The sequence below is a fragment of the Nomascus leucogenys genome, chromosome 17 (assembly GCF_006542625.1).
Source record: "Nomascus leucogenys isolate Asia chromosome 17, Asia_NLE_v1, whole genome shotgun sequence".
Classification (NCBI taxonomy): Eukaryota; Metazoa; Chordata; class Mammalia; order Primates; family Hylobatidae; genus Nomascus; species Nomascus leucogenys.
Window position 1 is genome coordinate 35,422,529 of NC_044397.1, and position 21,567 is coordinate 35,444,095.

Here is a 21,567-nt window from a genome sequence, read left to right on the forward strand (position 1 = left end):
AGCTGAGAGGGAGGGGGTGGGAAGGGAGAGCTCTGTAGAGGGGTGGAGATCGGAGCCTTCAGCCTCCTGCAGCGAGGCTGCCACGTGCAGGGCCGGGGCGCGGGGCCCGGGCGCATCCGTGGACTTGGAGGCTGGCTCGGGCCCGCACCTCCCATCCCCAGCTGCCCGCAACCCCCAGTGACTCGGGCTCCCCCGGACAGCCCTCCCTTCTCGGCAGGAGGGGGCCGACTCGGGGAGAAATGGCAGTTTAGGGCCTAGGGGGCCACGTGACCCTCCCCCAGGAATGTGATGACGTCATCGGGGGCGTGGTCGTCCCCAAAATTAGGGAGGAAGAGGAAAAAAAAAAGGCAGAAAAAGTTTTCTTTTTTGGAGTCCCAAACGAGGTGCCGGACGGAAGAGGGGGTGAAGGCCAGAGGCTCGGGGCTTCAAGACCGCTGTCTGGAGTCCCCCGTTCCAGGCCATGTCGGGGCCCACCTGGCTGCCCCCGAAGCAGCCGGAGCCCGCCAGAACCTCTCAGGGAAGGGCGATCCCCCGAGGCACCCCGGGGCCACCACCGGCCCAGGGAGCAGGTAAGGCAGCCCTCTTGAGACAGAAGAGCCACCCAGCTGTGGCGCTCACCTCTGTCCTCCGGCTCCAGTCTCCCGCCCTGCCTGCTTCCTCCTGCCCCTTCCCCAAGCCGGTGGGAACAGCCGCCTGCGCTCTCTTGGGACCCTAGATTTGGGGGAGGAGGTAACGAGGGGCGGAAAGGGCGGCTCCCCAAATGTACACCCCTCCTGTCCTCCGCCACCCCACCTTTGATCTCTCTTCCCTCAACCCAGCACTCCAGCCCCACCCCAGGGTCAATTTTTGCCCCCTCCCATCTGAGCAGTGTTACCAGGCCCCAGGGGGACCGGAGGATCGGGGGCCGGCCTGGGTGGGGTCCCATGGAGTACTCCAGCGCACGCAGGTGAGAACTGGGATTGTGGGGTGGGACGTGAGGGGTCCCCTAGAACCGAGTCTGAGGGACCCAGGACAGGAGAAGGCGTATGGTAATTTGCATTCTTCCTGCTCTGGCTCCATCCTCAGGGGCTCCCTGCAGACAGGGGGGGCCTTCGCCCCGGAAGCCTGGACGCCGAGATAGACTTGCTGAGCAGCACGCTGGCCGAGCTGAATGGGGGTCGGGGTCATGCTCCACGGCGACCAGACCGACAGGTGACTCTGCCCCTCCTCCCCATCAGCACCCTGCTCCCTTCTCTGGACTCTTAGACCCAGCCCGATCCCCCCATGTGTGTAATGTGCACCCCAGCATGGAGGAAGCGTGGCTGCAAGTACCAACATGTCAGCCACTTGAGGACGGGACCTTGTCAAATGCAAAAGCCTGTACTTCCCCACACCCAGGGTCATTTCCACAAATGTGGGTCCTGGAGTGGGGTCCTTGCTTAGGAATTCTGGCCTGCGTTTCTCCTCAGGCATACGAGCCCCTGCCACCTCCTGCCTACCGCACGGGCTCCCTGAAGCCGAACCCAGCCTCGCCGCTCCCAGCGTCTTCCTATGGGGGCCCCACTCCAGCCTCTTACGCTACCGCCAGCACCCCGGCTGGCCCGGCCTTCCCCGTGCAAGTGAAGGTGGCACAGCCAGTGAGGGGCTGCGGCCCACCCAGGCGGGGAGCCTCTCAGGCCTCTGGGCCCCTCCCGGGCCCCCACTTTCCTCTCCCAGGCCGAGGTGAAGTCTGGGGGCCTGGCTATAGGAGCCAGAGAGAGCCAGGGCCAGGGGCCAAAGAGGAAGCTGCTGGGGTCTCTGGCCCTGCAGGAAGAGGAAGAGGAGGCGAGCACGGGCTCCAGGTAAGCCCTGGGGAACTGGGATTTCAGGCCCTACAGACAATGGGACACTGATTGGGTGGGGTGGCTGGTGGTGTTTTAGGGGGCTTTTTTTTTTTTTTGAGACAGAGTTTTGCTCTTGTTTACCCAGGCTGGGGTGCAGTGGTGCCATCTTGGCTCACTGCAACCTCTGCCTCCCGGGTTCAGGTGATTCTCCTGCCTCAGCCTCCCGAATAGCTGGAATTACAGGCATGCGCTGCCACGCTTGGCTAATTTTTGTATTTTTAGTATAGACGGGGTTTCACTAAAACCCCAGTTTGTTGGCCAGGCTGGTCTCAAACTCCCGATTTCAGGTGATCCTCCCACCTCAGCCTCCCAAAGTGCTGGAATTGCAGGCGTGAGCCACCACGCCTGGCCAAGGGGCTGGTTTTGGAGCAGAGTCAGAGATCTGGGATGTGGAATAGGTAAGGGCAGGGCAGTGCGGGGTCAGGGCAGGGCCGTGCAGGAGAGCAGGATAGAACTGCCCACTGGGGCCGAGCACGGTGGTTCACGCCTGTAATCCCAGCACTTTGGGAGGCTGAGGTGGGTGGATAACCGGAGGTCGCGAGTTCAAGACCAGCCTGACCAACATGGAGTAACCTTGTCTCTACTAAAAATACAAAATTAGCCAGGCATGGTGGGGCATGCCTGTAATCCCAGCTACTCCGGAGGTTGAAGCAGGAGAATCACTTCAACCTGGGAGGTGGAGGTTGTGGTGAGCCGAGATCGCGCCACTGCACTCTGGCCTAGGCAACAAGAGCAAAACTCTGTCACAAAAAAAAAAAAAAAAGAACTGCCTATGGGCCCCTGGGCTATGTTTTCAGATGAGCTTTCTAGCTGGAACTGCCTGGCCACCTTCAGAGACATTATAGCAGTCCCCAATCTTTTTGGCACCAGGGACCAGTTTTGGGGAAAACAATTTTTCCATGGACTGGGGAGGGGGATGGGAGGGGGTGGAAGGGGGATGGGAGGGGATGGGAGGGGGTGGGAGGGGGATGGTTTCAGGATGATCAAGCACATTACATTCATTGTGCACTTTATTTCTGTTATAATAATAATAGAATATATAATATATATAATATATATATAATTGTTTTGGTGTATATACCGAAACAATTATACAACTCACCATCATGTAGGATCAGTGGGAGCCCTGAGCTTATTTTCCTGCAACTAGACAGTCCCATCTGGGGGTGATGGGAGACAGTGACAGATCATCAGGCATTAGATTCTCATAAGGAGCTCGCAGCCTACATCCCTCGAACGCACAGTTCACAATAGGGTTGACGCTCCTATGAAAATCTAATGCCGCTGCTGATCTGACGGGAGGCGGAGCTCAGGCAAGTGATGGGGAGTGGCTGTAAATACAGATGAAGCTTTGCTTGCCCACTGCTCACCTCCTGCTGTGCAGCCCAGTTCCTAAGAGGCCACGGCCTGGGGGTTGAGGACCCTGGTATTACAGCATCAGGAGCTAGAGTAGGACTGAGACCGATTCCCACTTTCCAGGTGCCCCTGAGCCAGCCTCCAGAGGATGAGCTGGACAGGCTGACGAAGAAGCTGGTTCACGACATGAACCACCCGCCCAGCGGGGAGTACTTTGGTGAGCTGAGGCTGTGGGGCTGGTGGGACGTGGGAAGGGAGGCTGGGAGACAAAGGGAACAGTGGCTTCCTGGGTCTGTGAAGACTGATGCTGTTTCTCCCTGTCCTCAGGCCAGTGTGGTGGCTGTGGAGAAGATGTGGTTGGGGATGGGGCTGGGGTTGTGGCCCTTGATCGCGTCTTTCACGTGGGCTGCTTTGTGTGTTCTACATGCCGGGCCCAGCTTCGCGGCCAGCATTTCTACGCCGTGGAGAGGAGGGCGTATTGCGAGGGCTGCTACGTGGTGAGTGGCTGGGGCTGGGGGGAGGGAGTCAGTGGCTGGATGCAGGGCTCTTCCATCCAAGGTGGGAACTAGAGTGTCCCAGCCCAAAGGAGGAACGGTGCTAAAAGCCAGGTGACTGAAAGTGATGTACAAACAGGGAGGAATTCTGCAAGTATCAAGCAAGTAGCTTAACACTGGTGGCTGAAGGGAAGGACGCAGCTCTTACAAGTGTGGAGCGTCTTACAGTTAAAGAGAATGTATTAGATTCCCACGACACCCCTGTGAGGCAGGTATTACTACTGATCCTGTTTTTCTTTTTCTTTTTCTTTTTTTTTTTTTTTTTTTTGAGACAGAGTCTCGCCTTGTTGCCCAGACTGGAGTGCAGTGGCGTGATCTCTGCAACCTCAGCCTGCCCTGGTTCAAGCGATTCTCATGCCTCAGCCTCCCGAGCAGTTGGGATTACAGGTGCCCACCATCACACCCAGCTAATTTTTGTATTTTTAGTAGAGACAGGGTTTCGCCATGTTGGCCAGGCTGTTCTGAAACTCCTGGCCTCAAGCAGTCCGCCCACTCTGGCCTTCCAAAGTGCTGGCATTACAGGCGTGAGCCACGGCACCCAGCCTGATTCCTGTTTTTCTCATAGTGTTTAAATACCGTGTATAGTGCTGGGACCTGAACTCAGATCTGCTCAAGTCTGCCTTTCACCGAATCATATGCAGGGGGCTGCAGAAATTAGATGGCTGAGTTGCTGGGGTTCCTGTTGAGCTGCCATGGCTCCTGCCCGCTCCCAGATCTTCCTGCCTTCCTTCCCAACAGGCCACCCTGGAGAAATGTGCCACGTGCTCCCAGCCCATCCTGGACCGGATCCTGCGGGCTATGGGGAAGGCCTACCACCCTGGCTGCTTCACCTGTGTGGTGTGTCACCGCGGCCTCGATGGCATCCCCTTCACGGTGGATGCTACGAGCCAGATCCACTGCATTGAGGACTTTCACAGGTCAGGCCGGGCCTCCACCTTGTCTCACGATGTCTGACCTTTCCTGTCTCTCTCATCTCTTCATGCCCCAGGACTGTCTCTTCCTGTTTCCAACTCTGGCTCTCCTTCGTTCTTTGTTATTGTTATTTTTTAGAGACGGAATTTCACTCTGTTGCCCAGGCTGGAGTGCAATGGCATGATCATAGCTCACCGCAGCCTCCAACTTCTGGGCTCAAGTGATCCTCCCGCCTCAGCCTCCTGAGTAGCTGGTACTACAGGTGCACACGCCACCATGCCTGGCTAGTTTTCTTCTTTGTTTTTTTTTTTTTTTGAGATGGAGTCTCACCCTGTCACCCAGGCTGGAGTGCAGTGGCAGGATTTCAGCTCACTGCAACCTCCGCCACCTGGGTTCAAGTGATTCACCTGCCTCAGCCTCCCGAGTAGCTGGGATTACAGGCGTGTGCCACCACACCTGGCTAGTTTTTTTTTTTTTTTTTTTTGTATTTTTAGTAGAGACAGGCTTTTATCATGTTGGCCAGGCTGGTCTCAAACTCCTGAGCTCAAGCGATCCACCTGCCTCAGCCGCCCAAAGTGCAGGGATAGCAGGTGTGAGCCACTGCACCCAGTCTTCTTCTTTGTATTTTAATAAAGACAGCGTCTTGCTGTGTTGCCCAGGCTGGTCTTGAACGCCTGGCCTCAAGTGATCCTCCTGCCTTGGCCTCCCAAAGTGGGGGGATTACAGGCTAGAGCCACTGCACCTAGCCTCTCTCATTCTCTTTGACATCATCCCTTCCCCAAGACCTAAGGCCATACCTCTGGCCTCTCTGATTCCCTCCTGTGCCCCACCTTCTCTGGGTTCCATCGTTGGTGCCCTGCAACCCCAAGGCTTGACGGCCTTCTTGGTTCTTTTCCCCCGCAGGAAGTTTGCCCCAAGATGCTCAGTGTGCGGTGGGGCCATAATGCCTGAGCCAGGTCAGGAGGAGACTGTGAGAATTGTTGCTTTGGATCGAAGTTTTCACATTGGCTGTTACAAGTGCGAGGTCAGGGGCCCCCAGCACGTGCAAGGGGCTGGCAGTGTCTAGGGTGCTGGGTAGAGCATGAGAGGGGGGAACACAGAGGTCTGGGGTTGATGGAAATCTGTTGCTTCTTTTTTTTTTGAGACAGAGTCTTGCTCTGTTGCCCAGGCTGGAGTGCAGTGGCACGATCTTGGCTCACTGCAACCTCCACCTCCCGGGTTCAAGTGATTCTCCTGCCTCAGCCTCCTGAGTAGCTGGGATTACAGATGCTGGCCACCATGCCTGTCTAAGTTTTGTATTTTTAGTAGAGACGGGGTTTCACCATATTGGCCAGGCTGGTCTTGAACTCGTGACCTTGTGATCCGCCTGCCTCGGCTTCTCAAAGTGCTGGGATTACAAGCATGAGCCATGGCGCCCGGCCAATTGTTGCTTCTTTTCAACAGGAGTGTGGGCTGCTGCTCTCCTCTGAGGGCGAGTGTCAGGGCTGTTACCCGCTGGATGGGCACATCTTGTGCAAGGCCTGCAGCGCCTGGCGCATCCAGGAGCTCTCAGCCACCGTCACCACTGACTGCTGAGTCTTCCTAGAAGTACCTGCTGGGTTCTCAGTTCCAGTTCCCATCCTTCGATTGATCACTCTCCCTGATATCCACCTGTATGACTTCGTCACCAAATGCTGTCTCCTCTTTCTCCAATCAAGAAATAATAATCCCTCGAGTTTACAGAACACTTCCAAGTCTGTTGTCTGATCTGATTCTCCTAGTAGCCCATTACAAGCCCAGTCGTTGTTACTGCCTGCATTTTTTTTTTTGTTTTTTTTTTGAGACAGAGTCTGGCTCTGTCACCCAGGCTGGAATGCAGTGGCGCCATCTCAGCTCACTGCAACCTCTGCCTCCTGGGTTCAAGTGATTCTCTTGCCTCAGCCTCCTGAGTAGCTGGGATTACAGGCGCCTGCCACCACGCCCAGCTAATTTTTGTATTTTTAGTAGAGACGAGATTTCACCATGTTGGTCAGGCTGGTCTTGAACTCCTGACCTCAAGTGATCTGCTCGCTTCACCCAACCAAAGTGTTGGGATTACAGGCGTGAGCCACCGCCCCTGGCCACTGTCTGCAGTTTTACATGTGAGGATGTCAGAGCTGAGAGGTGACTCCCCCAGATTGCATGGTTCTTAAATGGTGGAACCTGAGTCTTTTTGACTCAGGTCCAGTTTTTTTTGACAACTCTTGTAATCTGTCACTACCCTCCTCTGAGTGCTGGGAGCAAGCATGCCTCAGGGAGGAGGCAAGATTTCCTCTATGTATCTATTTTGAGACAGGGCCTCACTCTGTTCCCCAGGCTAGAGTACAGTGGTGCAATCAAGGCTCACTGCAGCCCTGAACTCCTGGGCTCAAACAGTCCTCCTGGCTTCGCCTCCCCAGTAGCTAGGACCACAGGGGCATCCCACCAAGCCCAGTTATTATTTTTTTGTGTGTAGATGGGATCTTGCTATGTTGCCCAGGCTAGTCCTGAACTCTTGGGCTCAAGTCCTCCCTCCTCGACCTTCCCAAGTGCTGGGATCACAGGTGTGAGCCAATGTGCCTGGCCCTAAATATTCTGTAAAGGGGTCTTGGTATGTTGCCCAGGCAGGTCTCCAACTCCTGGGCTCAAGTGATCCTCCCACGTCGGCCTCCCAAAGCGCTGAGATTGCAGGCGTGAGCCACCTCAGCTGGCCTTCCTATTAAGGCTCACACTCAATTCACCGAGAGGGGCCTTGGTGTTACTCGGGTTGGGGGGGGGGTGGTAATCCATTGAATCTGGGCGGTCCATACTGTTGAGGGCGTTAACTTACAGCCTATTTCATCAAAGTACTGAGCGGGGTTAAAACTGAGATCTACCAATTTTACTTAAAGATGGGGCGTCTTTGTCAAGGAAAAGCAGGAACGGCGGACTGTGCATTTAGTGCGCACTGTGGCACCCAATTTTGGCTGGGTATTTGGAGCAGAAAATGGTGGGATACGATGCTTTAAAATGGTTGCTTCCATCTTCCATCCCCTAAACGCCTGCGCTTCCCAAGCCCACGCCCTGCCCGAAGAGAGTACGAAATCACCCCCGGTGAGGTCAGGAGGCCCGCGGGGGGAACACGGCTGGATGAGAACTGGCTTAGAACCCCGACACATGTGGGGTCGCCCGACCCTCGACTGCCGCTCTCCCTTCCCGCCCACAGGGCTCGTTCGCCCCCCCGAGGCCGCGCTTGGCTCAGCCGAGGTCCCGTAGTTCCTAACGCTCGAGCCGTTATCGTCTCGAAAAACCGCGCGAGACTTGCGAGATCCCCGCCCCTTTCCCATCACGCCCTGTTCTCCCCACCCTCGGGCTCTGTTTATTAGTTCCACTTCCGGCCGCGAGGGTGGAGCTTTGTGCCTCGGAGGCGTGGGTGACGCAGGCGCAGCGCGAGCCGCGCGCGCTACCGCCCATCCTAGGTTGTCCCACTTTTGTTCCCCTCTCTTCGGCCCTCTACCCAAGAGCTCCGTCTCCGTCTCGCCCTCCTCGAAGTTCTCGTCGCGCGCCCGCGACGCAGGTCGCCCTGAAATCCAGCCCGTCCAAGCGCGAGTCCAACGGCCGCGGCCGCTCCAAGGTGGGGGAGGGGAGGAGCCTGGGGGACCCTGCTGGGGCAGGAGAGGAACCGGGGTCCACGGGGGCGGGCGCGGAGAATCTCGGGGCGAGTGGAGGCGTTGGAGCCGCGTCCTCAGGCCCAGGATGGTGGGCGCCGCGGAGGGCTGGCCTTGGCGGGAGGGAAGCGGGCGAGGTGCCCACGAGGGACGGTCCCTTCCTCAGCTCGTCCTTTTACACCACTCCGACCGCCCCTCCCCGGTCCCCAGGCCCCCTCAGACCGTGCCATGGGTGACAGTGATGACGAGTACGATCGAAGGCGCAGGGACAAGTTCAGAAGAGAGCGCAGCGACTACGATCGTTCCCGCGAGAGAGATGAAAGACGTCGAGGGGACGATTGGAATGACAGGTGAGCCGTTTTTAACTTCATCTTGTCCTCGTTTCATACCGTTTCACTCCACCCGCGTCGCTTTTCTTTTCCCCCCTTGTAATTTTTATGAGGGTGAACCCTATGAAATTGCTTACTGGACCGTTTCCTGTGGTTCAGCCTATTTGCTGTTGGCCAAATAACTAGCTGTGGCTTGGTTTTTGAAATTCTCTGCAGATCAGAGCTATAGAGCTAAGAGTTTGAGTATGAAGAAGCACTGTTTATACATGCACGAAAAGCGTGCTTTTTTGCTTTTTTTAGCTTTGTTGTTGAGATGGGGTCTTGTTCTGCTGCCCTGGCTGGAGGGCATTGATTCAGTCATAGCAGCCTCCACCTCCTGGGCTCAACCGATCCTCCCGCCTCAGCCTCCTGAGAAGTTGGGACTACAGGGGGAGGCCATCACGCCCAGCTAACTTTTAGAAATTATTATTATTATTATTTAGAGACAGAGTCTTGTTCTGTTGCCCAGGCTGGAGTGCAGTGGCACAATCTTGGCTCACTGCAACCTCCGCCTCTGGGGTTCAAGTAATTCTCCTGCCTCAGCCTCCTGAGTAGCTGGGATTACAGGCACCCACCACCACGCCCGTCTAATTTTTGTATTTTTAATAGAGACGGGGTTTCACCATGTTGGCCAGGCTGGTTTGGAACTCTAGACTTTAGGTGATCCGCCCAGCTTGACCTCCCAAAGTGCTGGGATTACAGGCGTGAGCCAGTGCCTGGTCTAAAATTATTTTTTGTAGAGACAGGGTCTTGCTCTGTTGCCCAGGTTGTAAATTATAGTTTAGGAAGATTGCTTCAGAAAAATAATAATATAGAGTTGATCTGACTGGAGAGGTTGTCAGATTATTTCCCTGACAATACATGATTAGGTTTCTTGTCACTGTTTTGCCTAAAATCTCAGAGTTCATAGGGCAGTGCTGATTGGATTAATTGGTTATAAGATGTGGTTATTGACCTTAGGGTGTTACAGTGTGGGCTTGGCATGGGGAATCAGAATGGCCATGGATGTATTCTGTAAATGAGTGTATATAATGGAAGTTATAAAGAGGGTAAGCATTGAGGGAACAGATCTCTAAAAGAGGGGAGCGGTGCTGGAGTTCATGTGTCAGGGACCCACTGGAAAGTGACACTTAGCTAGACTTGGAAATATCAGTGGGAATTCCCTGGACACAAGTGACATGAACAGCTTGGAGTTGTGGACATAACGTGTGCTTTTCGCATATTCTAGTTTGGTTAGAGTCCTGTTTCTCAGGATGTCCACAGACCATAGGGGTCTCTGAGGCTAAAATTAGTTTTTGTGGTAATGTTTACGTATTATTGCCATTTCCACTGATGGTGCCATAGCAATGATGGGTAAAACTGTTGATGCTTTACCAAACATCAAGGCAGTGACAGCAAAGAGTTAAAAAAAAAAAAAAAAAAAAGCCAGCTGGGTGCAGTGGCTCACACTTGTAATCCCAGCACTTTGGGAGGCCGAGACGATCAAGAGATTGAGATCAAGAGATTGAGATCATCCTGGCCAAAATTGTGAAACCCCGTCTCTACTAAAAATACAAAAGTTAGCCAAGCATGGTGGTGCGCGCCTGTAGTCCCAGCTGAGACAGGAGAATTGCTTGAACCCAGGAGGCAGAGGTTGTAGTCAGCTGAGATCACACTCCTGCACTCCCGCCTGGCGACAGAGCAAGACTCCGTCTCAAAAAACAAAAAACAAAACAAAAAAAAGCCAGTTCCGTCAATGGTTCTTGATGAAAGAGTAAAACATTTAAATTCGATTAAATTGGAATCTTCACTGTACATCTTTTTTTTGACACAGAATCTTGCTCTGTCGCCCAGGCTGGAGTGCAGTGGGGCGATCTCAGCTCACTGCAACCTCCACCTCCCGGGTTCAAGCGATTCTCCTGCCTCAGCCTCCCGAGTTGCTGGGATTACAGGTGCGTGCCGCTATGCCTGGCTAATTTTTGTATTTTTAGTAGAGATGGGGTTTCACCATGTTTGCTGGTCTTGAACTCCTGACCTCAAGTGATCCACCCGCTTCGACCTCTCAAAGTTCTGGGATTACAGGCCTGCATTAGTTGTCTTGAGCAAGAGTATGCATGTGATTGAGTGAGCTGAACTAACAGCTTTTTTCCATGGGATGTTATTTTTACTTGAATGATTGACAAACAGTGATTGTTCATACTTGGGTATTTGGCAGACATCTTGAAAATGAACTGAGAACCTGTTACTTCAGTGTAAGCTGTCGGTATTTGTTGCCAGTGATGAAGTAGAACTTTCCAGTGAAAATTAAAATTTTGGGCCAGCACAGTGGCTCATGCCTGTAATCCCAACACTTTGGGAGGTGAAGGTGGGTGGATTGCTTGAGCCCAGGAATTTGAGACCAACCTGGGCAATGTGGTGAAACCTGTCTGTACAAAAAAATACAAAAATTAGCTGGGGGTGGTGGCACATGCTTGTAGTCCCGGCTACTCAGGAGGCTAAGGTGGGAGGATGGCTTGAGCCTGGGAGGTGGAGGTGGGAGTGAGCCTTGATGGCACCACTGCACTCCAACCTGGGCAACAGAGAGATAACCTGTCAAAAAAAAAAAAGGAAATTAAAATTTTGGAAAACTTGTACTAATGTGAGCTTGACAGCTTCCCATTAAGTAAAGACTTTCTTGGTCAGATAGGCAGTGATGCTGATGAATACATTTTGATATTGTGTGAGACACAATCAAGGTCCATTGAAAGGGAAAGATAGAACAGGGGATTTTAATGTAGCAGAGAAAGAAATATTCACTGATACTATTTCAGATTGAAGGTTCTAACTAGCCTGTGAGAAACTACTTCCTTCTTGGACAAGGTAGCATAATGAAAAGAAAAAAAACCTACCTCTTGTTGAATTTTGGGTAGTATCCAAAATGAATACCTACAGTTAATCTGAAAAGGCTTTTCCAACTCCTTATCAGCGTGAGGCCTGATTTTCTGTTTTTTTTTTTTTTTTTTTGAGACGGGGTCTTACTCTGTTGCCCAGGTTGGAGTGCAGTGGCACGATCATGGCCACAGGTCACTGCAGCCTTGACTTCCCCAGGCTTAGGTGATCCTCTCACCTCAGCCTCCTGATTAGCTGGGACTACAGGTGTATGCCATCACACCCAGCTAATTTTTTTTCTTTCTTTTTTTTTTTTTTTGAGATGGAGTCTCACTCTGTTGCCCAGGCTGGAATATAGTGGCGTGATCTGGGCTCACTGCAACCTCCGCCTCCCGGGTTCAAACGATTCTCCCGCCTCAGCCTCCCGAGTAGTTGGGATTACAGGTGCCTGCCACCACGCCCGGCTAATTTTTGTGTATTTACCAGAGACAGAGTTTTGCCATGTTGGCCAGGCTGGTCTCAAACTTCTGACCTCAAGTGATCTGCCCGCCTTGGCCTCCCAAAGTGCTAGGATTACAGGCGTGAGCTACCACTTCCAGCCAGCCAGCTAAGTTTTGTATTTTTAGTAGAAAGGTGGTTTCACCATGTTGCCCCAGCCTGGTCTTGAACTCCAGGGCTCAAGCAGTCCACCTGCTTTGGCTTCCCAAAGTGCTAGCATTCATTACAGATGTGAGCCACCATGCCCGGCCTGCCTCATTTTTCAAGCAGAACAAAATATCTCAACAGATTCAGTGTAGAAGCTATCCTCTACAAAGCCAGAACTTGGAGAGATTGGTGACAATGTAAAAACAATGCCACTTTTTCTCACCAAAATTTTTCTGGAAAACCATTTTTCATAAAAACATGTAATCTGTTTCATCTTACTGTGTAATTTAAAAATGAAAGTTTTGGAACATTTTGTTGTAATTTTGAATATAGTAAGTATTGATAGATATAACCCACATAAGCAGAAACTCTTTGGTGTCCTCAGTCATTTTTAAGAGTATTAAGGGGCCGAGGCAGGAGAATTGCTTGAGCCCAGGAGGTGGAGGCTGTAGTGAGCCGAGAGTGAGATTGTGCTACTGCACTCCAGCCTGAGCGACAGAGTGGGACTGTCTCCAAAAAAAAGAAGAAGAAGAAGAAGAAGATGAGGATGGGGGAGGCTGGTGATTGGTTGGGAGGTTGGTGGTGACTGGTGGGGAGGCTGGTGACTGGTCGAGAGGCTGGAATGACAGCCAGGAGCCCAAGTTAAAACAACAGTGTTGCTTACTGGCATGGAACTAAGGGTGTGATGTGATGAGACTTGTGTTTGAGGAAGGTCCGCCTGCCAGTGGGGAGACAGAAGCGAGAGACCAGAAGCAGGCGAGCAGCCAGGGCTGCAGGAGCCACACTGGCCAAGGACAAGGACTAGGACAGGGTGTGTGGGGATGGCAGAGAGTGGGACAGCTTTGATAGGCTTTGAGGCAGAGGATTAGCAGGAGCAGTAATTAGCGGTGAGGGTAGTGAATGACAGCTGGGGAGAGATGCTGTTCCATTGATACAGCAGAGTGGGGAGCGGGGGGGAGGAAAAGACATTTGGTCCATAGCGGTGGGATTAATAGGCTTGATTCTTTTTTCTTTTCTTTTTTTTTGGGGGGGGACAGAGTCTTGCTCTGTCACCCAGGCTGGAGTGCAGTGGCGTGATCTCGGCTCACTGCAAGCTCCGCCTCTTGGGTCCACGCCATTCTCCTGCCTCAGCCTCCTGAGCAGCTGGGACTACAGGCACCCGCCACCACGCTTGGCTAATTTTTTTTGTATTTTTAGTAGAGACTGGGTTTCACCGTGTTAGCCAGGATGGTCTCGATCTCCTGACCTCGTGATTGGCCGCCTTGGCCTCCCGAAGTGCTGGGATTACAGGTGTGAGCCACCGCGCCCGGCCGAATAGGCTTGATTCTGACAGGTTGAATTTGAGGGGGTGATGGACTTCTATTAGGGGATGATTTTTAAAAAGTTTTTTGTTTTATTTTTTAGAGACAGGGTCTCCCTCTGTCACCCGGGCTGAGTGCACTGGTGCAGTCGAAGCTTGCTGCAGCCCCGACCTCCTGCCCATAAGCGGGCCTGTAGCAGGGGTGATTCATGTGGGTCTGGAGCTCAGGCGGAAGGCCAGGCTGGGAAAAGAGTTGGAGAACCATCAGTTCTTGGGTATTGGCTGAACTCATGGAGTTAGACAAGAATCTTTGTTTTGTTTTGTTTTGAGACAGTGTCTCTGCTGCCAAGGCTGGAGTGCAGTGGCTTGCCCTGACTAGAGAAAAATCTTTTTCTGTTAGGAGTGAAGTTTTATAATTGTAGGCTTTTTAGTCTGGTAGCTCAGAGTGGAAGAAGGGCCTGTTTAGGAGTGTGGCTGTGGCATATCCAGCTGTATTTTTAATTATTGCCTTTTTAAAAAATAAATTTTTTATAGGGATAGGGGTCTCACTATTGCCCAGGCTGGTCTCGAACTCCTGGCCACAAGTGTTCTTCTGCCTCGGCCTCTCAAAAGTGCTTGGATTACAGGCATGAGCCACCGTGCCCGGTCTTTAATCTTTGTTACTTGTTCTTACGGCCAGAGAGTGGGACCGTGGCCGTGAGCGCCGTAGTCGGGGTGAATATCGGGACTATGACCGGAATCGGCGAGAGCGCTTCTCACCACCTCGCCATGAACTCAGCCCCCCACAGAAGCGCATGAGGCGAGACTGGTGAGATGGAGCGGTTTCCCTCTCCTCCCCTTCGCCTCAGTTCCACCTGGGCCTCCCCTTTCTCCCCTCACCTGTGCCTAAATCTTTGTCATTTCCTTTTCTCAGCTTCCCATCACCCATCGTTTCTTTGTCCCTTGAAACCCTTGTCTGGGAGACCATGCTGTGTGTGCCCCCGTCTGTCCATCCTCCTTCATGCTGTGGGGAGGTGACTCCCTTCTCTGCTTTACTTTTGTGTCCCCCACCTTCAGGGATGAGCACAGCTCTGACCCATACCACAGTGGCTATGAGATGCCCTATGCTGGGGGGGGTGGGGGCCCAACTTATGGCCCCCCTCAGCCCTGGGGCCACCCTGACGTCCACATCATGCAGCACCATGTCCTGCCTATCCAGGCCAGGTAAGGGCGGGGCTTCTTGGGAGAAGGGAATTGGTACGCCTAGGGGATGGATGGGGTTGCTGAAGGCCATGGCTGAAGACAGGGAGTGGGTCAGGCACACAGAGGCATGTCCCTGGGGTGGGGGTGGTAGCTGTTGGGGTTTGGGATGATGTCCATGGTGGACAAAGGAAAGGGGCACCTAGCTACTTTGGCCCCTGTAGCCTCCCACCGTTACCCAACAACCAAGCCTTCCTGACCGGGGTCCCCTCCAGGCTGGGCAGCATCGCAGAGATTGACCTGGGTGTGCCGCCGCCCGTGATGAAGACCTTCAAGGAGTTTCTCCTCTCCCTGGATGACTCGGTGGATGAGACAGAGGCCGTCAAGCGCTATAATGACTATAAGCTGGATTTCCGGAGGCAGCAGATGCAGGATTTCTTCCTGGCGCACAAAGATGAGGAGTGGTGAGTGCCCCTCCTTCCCTGAACCTCTGCCCTGGCATGTCCCCCTGGCCCCGCTGGTGGAGCCACAGCCCTGTCCTCTTCCCAGTTTCCCCTGTCCAGAACTTTCTGGGGGCGGGGGTCGGGAAGTATGACAGCATTGGCTGATGGGGTCTCCCCCTCACTTCAGCGACTGCCACGGCCCCCGCCCCGCCCTATCTCCTGTCCTGCTGTCCTCAGAGAGTGGGACACCTCCAGGCAGCAGGCCAGAGCCACTTGGCCCCTTGGGGCAGCAGACAGACTGCTTCCCACTTGTTGGTGTTGGGTCATTGTCATCCCTGATCACCAGGACCCTGTGTGGCTGTGGCATCCTCCTAAAACGACGAGTGAATCCAGACAAGAAAAGCAAAGATCTCAGGGTCGTTTGACAGAAAAAGAATTTTAATTTTTTTTCCTTTTGTGGATGTTTTAATTTTAATCAACCATCTTTTCCCCCCTTCCTGCTCCTCCTCCTCCTCATCCTCTTTCTGCTCCTCCTCCTTGAAAAGAGCCAGAACTGGGAACTACACCCGCTCATCGACGGAGCTCGGAGCAAACCCACCTCCACCCCCACCATACCCAGCCCATACATGAGCCCCTGGGCTGAGCTGCGCGGCCCCGGCCAGGCAGACAGGCAGGGCACTGCTGTGCACAATGCAGCGGTTTAGCTGAATGTGATTGCTCAGGCAGCTAGCCAGTCAGGCCCCACTGCGGAGTCCCGCGGGGCAGGGCATCTCGGCCGGGCGCCCAGCCAGGAGCCAGCCGGTGGCCCACCAGCCAGCATGGGCCTTGGGCGCCGCTAGTTAAATCTTGAGCTCTGTTTGACCAAGCGGCCAAGGTAAAGATCCTGGAGGTGATGCCTGCGGCTTTCCTTTCCTCTTCTGCCCCACTCGTGGTTCTGTTCTGTCTTCACTGTCCCCTCTCTCAAATTGCTCTGTGTCTTTGTCCTAATTTCTCATGCACCTTCATTCTTCTCTGTTCCTGTTCTTGCTCCTTGCCTAACACCACCTTCCTCCCTGTTGGTTTTTTCAGTTTCTCTCTCTGATCTTTAGTTTTTCCCTTTGTTTTCAGTTTCTGGGACTTTCTTACACTCTCCCCTTTCCTCCCTTTCCCCTTTTCCTCATACTCCTCATTTCTTCTGTTTTCCCTCTGAGGTCCTATTTGAAATGTTTTATTTTTCTTCTCCCTAACCTTCCAGCCCTCTCCTCTCTCTCCCCCTGTGGGCAGGACCTGAGGCTCTAAAGGGCACTCCAGTGTCTCCCTTCGGTCTTTCCTGTCCCTTCACCATCTTGCTTATCTTCCCACGGGTGGAGAAAGGTGCCCTGCCTGTGGGCTTTTGCTATCTGGCCCTCTGTCTTCCACCTCGGGGTGGAGGGAGTTGGCGGGAGCAGTTTTTGAATGACTGCAGTCTGGGGTTGGTGAGGAGAGGGAGGTTCTTCAGGGCCTGCTATTTCCTGAGCCTTTGTCTCTGAAGCTTTGGGAAATGACACCTTTTTACTACGTTAGTGTTTCCCAGAGACTTAAAGTGGTAAATCTGCCTCTCCAACCCTGGCGTCCCCCTGTAGTCATTGGTCTTCCCAAATCCAGAGCTCTTAGTTCCTGGTTCTCCCCCAAATCTTCTCAGAACACAACTTCTGGTTCCTTTTGGGGTGTTGGGTGGTTCTAGCGCACCCCTATCCCCTAATCTCTCTGTTTTGATGACCTTTTGTGGGTGTGAGAGGAAGGGGGATATGCCCTGTCTTTCCTGGGCCCCTTCCCACATCCTGGCCTTGGCTTCCAATAACTGTTTTGTCTTTCCCTGCCCCGCTTCATTCCCAGGTTTCGGTCTAAGTACCACCCAGATGAGGTGGGGAAGCGTCGACAGGAGGCCCGGGGGGCCCTGCAAAACCGACTGAGGGTCTTCCTGTCCCTCATGGACACTGGCTGGTTTGATAACCTTCTCCTGGACATAGACAAAGCTGATGCCATTGTCAAGATGCTGGATGCAGGTGTGCGGATTTGGAGGGGTGGCAGGCATCTGGGCCACATGGGGGTGGGGGTGTCTGGGGACCAGGTAGAAGCTGGTTGACAGGAGCCAGGGCCCTGGGGTTGTGACCTCTGTTCCCTTTGTTGGTAGCTGTGATTAAGATGGAAGGAGGCACGGAGAATGATCTCCGCATCCTGGAGCAGGAGGAGGAGGAGGAGCAGGCAGGAAAGCCTGGGGAGCCCGGCAAGAAAGAAGAAGGACGGGCTGGAGCAGGCCTGGGGGACGGGGAGCGCAAAACCAATGACAAGGACGAGAAGAAGGAAGACGTCAAGCAGGTCCGAGCCCTGGATCTCCTAGTGCTGCCCCCGGCAGCCTGGGGGAGGGGGTGGGCAGGGGTCCATAGGAGCTAGAAGTAGGGGGCTGTGTTCTGGGAGGGGTGGAGAAAATGAACCTGTGGCCTCAGCTGTGGGGGCTGGGGGACCTCTGATAAAGGTGGGAGGGGAGGTTTGACATCCCCAGTGGTTGTCTCTTACCATAGGCTGAGAATGACAGTTCTAATGATGACAAAACAAAGAAGTCGGAGGGTGACGGGGACAAGGAAGAGAAGAAAGAAGACTCTGAGAAGGAAGCCAAAAAGGTGAGGTGTCTGTGGCCTGGGGTCAGAGTGTCGGGGCTGGGGTCCTGGCATGCTGACTTGTCCCCTCTGCTGTGGCTCGCGCAGAGTAGCAAGAAGCGGAACCGGAAGCACAGCGGGGACGACAGCTTTGACGAGGGCAGCGTGTCGGAGTCCGAGTCGGAGTCAGAGAGCGGCCAGGCTGAGGAGGAGAAGGAGGAGGCCGGTAGGGTTTCTCTTCTGCTTTAAAGTGCATTCTCCTCCTAATGTGGGTGGGGAGGTGAGAGGTTGGCGACATTGACGGGAGGGAGGGTGGCTTTTAGGGGAAAGCTTCTCTATCCTCTCCACCAAAATCAGTAATAAAAATGCACCAACTCCTTCCTACCCCGCTTCCTGCCTAGAAGAAGGGCTCAAGGAGAAGGAGAAGCCCAAGGAAGAAGAATGGGAGAAGCCCAAGGACGCCGCGGGGCTGGAGTGCAAGCCACGGCCGCTGCATAAGACCTGCTCCCTCTTCATGCGCAACATCGCACCCAACATCTCCCGGGCCGAGATCATCTCCGTGAGTGGGGACCCGTGGAGTCAGGGCAGGGCCGATGGAGAAGTGGAGGGCAGAGCCGATGGAGAAGTGGAGGGCAGAGGGAAGGCAGTGGGGTCCTGCCTGTGACAGATGCCCCCGTTTCACCTGCTAGGGAGGCCCCTTCCCCAGGGCCCATGGCCTCCGAGGACTAGTCCTGATAGCGCCATTGGCTTTCAGGTGCTGGTGTTCTGAAGCCCTTTAGTGGTTTTTCCCTGCCCAAGGATGGGAAGAGTGACAAGGCAGTTAGTCTGTAGGGTTCTGAGGGCAGTGGGGGATTGGAGGAAGAAGCGAATGAATCCTTGAGTCACTACATGGGGCTGGTTTTCTGCTTCTTGCAGCTTTGTAAAAGGTACCCAGGCTTTATGCGGGTGGCGCTCTCAGAGCCCCAGCCAGAGAGGAGGTGAGTAACTCCGTGCGTTGGAGGGAAAAGTGCAGGGGAATGTTCATGGCCAACACCAACTCCCTCGCTTGACTGCGCTAACATTTTCTTTCTTCTGTAGGTTTTTCCGTCGTGGCTGGGTGACCTTTGACCGCAGTGTTAACATTAAAGAGATCTGTTGGAACCTGCAGAACATCCGTGTGAGTGCTGGGGGTGGGACTGTGGGGAAGAGGAAGGGAGACTCTTTGTGTCCCACGGGACCTCTGCGTGACTTTGTTCATCTGATAGTCTGGTTGTTCTGCACACTCTTTGACTGTTTTGTCTGCCTACATTGTCTCTGGGCAAGCCTCTAGGGCGTTAGCATGGAGGGGACCTATGTCCCCAGGGAGCTCGCAGTCTGATCAATCGCTGGTGCTCAAGAGGGGAGGGTCTTAGAGCTGCTGCTTCCCCGGCAAGTGGGTAAGTGGGGTAAGCTGCTGATGATGTCTGCCCTCCAGCTCCGGGAGTGTGAGCTGAGCCCTGGTGTGAACAGGGACCTGACCCGGCGCGTTCGCAACATCAACGGCATCACCCAGCACAAGCAGATTGTGCGCAACGACATCAAGCTGGCGGCCAAGCTGATCCACACGCTGGACGACAGGACCCAGCTTTGGGCCTCGGAACCAGGGACGCCTCCCCTGCCAACGGTCAGTGACTCCCCAAAGGACTTTGTCAGAAGCAACTGATAGTGCCTCTTCTGTGGGCACCTCTGACCTCACCTTGACCCTTTGCACCCACTCGCCTGCTCATTTGCCCCTTTGTGTGTGGGTAGCATCTCCTCCAGCTTCCAGCAGAACCGGGGAGATGCTAGTGATCATTTGTGGCTGGGGTAGAACAAAAGCTAAAATAAAAACAAATCTCAAGGGGGCAAAAGGCGCCAGTTATGTCCGGTGAACTCCTGTCCCCTCGCTGCTCTTTCACTTGTGGAAGGTCTCAGGTTACCTCCCCTAAAGGTCTTTCTCTGCCTTACTTGCTTCTCTTCCTCCCATCAGAGCCTGCCCTCACAAAACCCAATCTTGAAGAATATCACCGACTACCTGATCGAGGAAGTGAGCGCCGAGGAGGAGGAGCTGCTGGGGAGCAGCGGGGGCGCTCCTCCTGAGGAGCCTCCTAAGGAAGGGAACCCGGCAGAGATCAACGTGGAGCGGGATGAGAAGTTGATCAAGGTGCCAGTGGCAGCGCGGGGCACGTGGGGGTTCGGGCGGTGAGGGCAGGTGCTGAACGCTCGCATTCACTTCCCTTAGGTCTTGGACAAGCTCCTTCTTTACTTGCGCATCGTGCATTCCTTGGATTATTACAATACCTGTGAGTACCCCAATGAGGATGAGATGCCCAATCGCTGTGGGATCATCCACGTTCGGGGGCCCATGCCACCCAACCGCATCAGTCACGGGGAAGGTGAGCTCCAGGTTCCCCTTTGTCCCCGGCTGCCCCTGGTCTTGGTCCTTCAGCCCCTTGCCACCATCCTTCCTTCTGGCTCCCTTCCCAACCTGCCTTCCTCTGTTCCCAAACCACAGTGCTGGAGTGGCAGAAGACGTTTGAGGAGAAGCTCACGCCGTTGCTGAGTGTGCGGGAGTCACTCTCAGAGGAAGAGGCCCAGAAGATGGGGCGCAAAGACCCAGAGCAGGAAGTGGAGAAGTTCGTCACCTCTAACACGCAGGAACTGGGCAAGGATAAGTGGCTGTGTCCTCTCAGTGGCAAGAAATTCAAGGTCTGGGACGTTGGAGAATGGCCGTGCTACGGTGGTGGGAGGTGGGGTTGAGACAGGAAGCCTCACTGCACTGGCCGGCGGGAGCTGGGAATCTTTCCAGGTCGGGCCTGGGAGCGAGGCAACCATTACGTGGCTGTCCTGACCCCTCTCCTCTCTCCACCCAGGGTCCTGAGTTTGTGCGCAAACATATCTTCAACAAGCATGCAGAGAAAATTGAGGAAGTGAAAAAGGAGGTCGCGTTTTTTAACAACTTCCTCACTGATGCTAAGCGCCCAGCTCTGCCTGAGATCAAGCCAGCCCAGCCACCTGGCCCTGCCCAGAGTAAGATACGATCCATGAAGGTCGCATGTCCCCTCTCCCTTGACTACCCAGGGACTCCCGTTTCTCTTTAACATGTCACCCTGAGAAGTTTCTGCCCCATCCTCAGGCCATAGCCCTAGAAGTCAATTGTACCCGTATCCCCCTCCCCGCCCCCGCAGTAATTCATGTCCCTGTCCGTGTTGTACTCCCCCCAGGTTTGACCCCGGGACTCCCCTACCCACACCAGACTCCCCAGGGACTGATGCCCTACGGTCAGCCCCGGCCCCCAATCTTGGGCTATGGAGGTAAGTACAGGAGGGAAATGAAGGGGCTTGGTGAGTGTGTGGCTTTGGGAGAACGAAACAGAGGATGGAGTTGAGGACATAGTTTTGCAACTCAGCGCTGATCTCTGTCATAGCTGGTGCTGTCCGCCCCGCAGTCCCCACAGGAGGCCCTCCATATCCCCACGCCCCGTATGGTGCTGGTCGAGGGAACTACGATGCCTTCCGAGGCCAGGGAGGTTATCCTGGGAAACCTCGCAACAGGTGAGGAGGGCAGAGGCCCAAGTTTTGTTGCCGCCTGCAAACTCCTTTTTGGGAGCCCTCAGCTCTCATCCTTTACCTCTCATCTCACAGGATGGTTCGTGGAGACCCAAGGGCCATTGTGGAATATCGGGACCTGGATGCCCCAGACGATGTGGATTTCTTTTGAGCCATCCCCCGTTCCTCACTCCTGTATCATCCATACTTGTGACTACCTTGTCCCATCAAGCTCTGAGAATTTTTTGTACGATCAGCCTTACTGCCAATAAAAGCACTTCCACAGGGGTCCTGACT

General features: G+C 54.1%; 2 protein-coding genes across 4 annotated transcripts; both read left to right on the forward strand.

Moving 5' to 3' along the window:
- The first annotated feature begins 57 nt into the window (after positions 1 to 57).
- TRIP6 (thyroid hormone receptor interactor 6) lies at positions 58 to 6,410 on the forward strand. Its single transcript, XM_030797207.1, has 9 exons — positions 58 to 569; positions 819 to 946; positions 1,066 to 1,191; positions 1,449 to 1,820; positions 3,342 to 3,435; positions 3,546 to 3,715; positions 4,511 to 4,689; positions 5,588 to 5,708; positions 6,128 to 6,410. Exons 1-9 carry the CDS (start codon positions 461 to 463, stop codon positions 6,257 to 6,259), a joined length of 1,431 nt encoding a protein of 476 aa, XP_030653067.1. The 5' UTR covers positions 58 to 460; the 3' UTR covers positions 6,260 to 6,410.
- A 1,638-nt stretch (positions 6,411 to 8,048) lies between these two features.
- On the forward strand, positions 8,049 to 21,558 carry SRRT (serrate, RNA effector molecule). 3 transcript variants are annotated; one of them, XM_030797209.1, is made up of 20 exons: positions 8,049 to 8,294; positions 8,539 to 8,678; positions 14,168 to 14,296; positions 14,545 to 14,691; positions 14,943 to 15,131; positions 16,965 to 17,134; positions 17,263 to 17,447; positions 17,651 to 17,749; positions 17,834 to 17,951; positions 18,127 to 18,284; positions 18,641 to 18,702; positions 18,803 to 18,881; positions 19,179 to 19,367; positions 19,713 to 19,886; positions 19,965 to 20,118; positions 20,238 to 20,431; positions 20,596 to 20,752; positions 20,947 to 21,036; positions 21,150 to 21,276; positions 21,367 to 21,558. In XM_030797209.1, exons 2-20 carry the CDS (start codon positions 8,557 to 8,559, stop codon positions 21,440 to 21,442), a joined length of 2,619 nt encoding a protein of 872 aa, XP_030653069.1. In that variant the 5' UTR covers positions 8,049 to 8,294; positions 8,539 to 8,556; the 3' UTR covers positions 21,443 to 21,558. The 3 variants fall into 3 exon arrangements, with proteins under 3 accessions (XP_030653069.1, XP_030653070.1, XP_030653068.1); XM_030797210.1 differs by having other exon boundaries at positions 18,130 to 18,284; XM_030797208.1 differs by having other exon boundaries at positions 20,935 to 21,036; positions 21,367 to 21,557.
- The last annotated feature ends 9 nt before the right edge of the window (positions 21,559 to 21,567 follow it).

Excerpts from the sequence above, each read along its gene's own strand:
- TRIP6 (XM_030797207.1), top strand. The coding sequence starts at position 461 with ATGTCGGGGCCCACCTGGCTGCCCCCGAAGCAGCCGGAGCCCGCCAGA. Across the intron at positions 3,436-3,545 it reads GCCCAGCGGGGAGTACTTTG|GCCAGTGTGGTGGCTGTGGA; the intron begins GTGAGCTGAGGC and ends CCCTGTCCTCAG. Across the intron at positions 4,690-5,587 it reads TGCATTGAGGACTTTCACAG|GAAGTTTGCCCCAAGATGCT; the intron begins GTCAGGCCGGGC and ends TTTCCCCCGCAG.
- SRRT (XM_030797208.1), top strand. The coding sequence starts at position 8,557 with ATGGGTGACAGTGATGACGAGTACGATCGAAGGCGCAGGGACAAGTTC. Across the intron at positions 17,750-17,833 it reads CTGAGAAGGAAGCCAAAAAG|AGTAGCAAGAAGCGGAACCG; the intron begins GTGAGGTGTCTG and ends TGGCTCGCGCAG. Across the intron at positions 18,882-19,178 it reads GGAACCTGCAGAACATCCGT|CTCCGGGAGTGTGAGCTGAG; the intron begins GTGAGTGCTGGG and ends TCTGCCCTCCAG.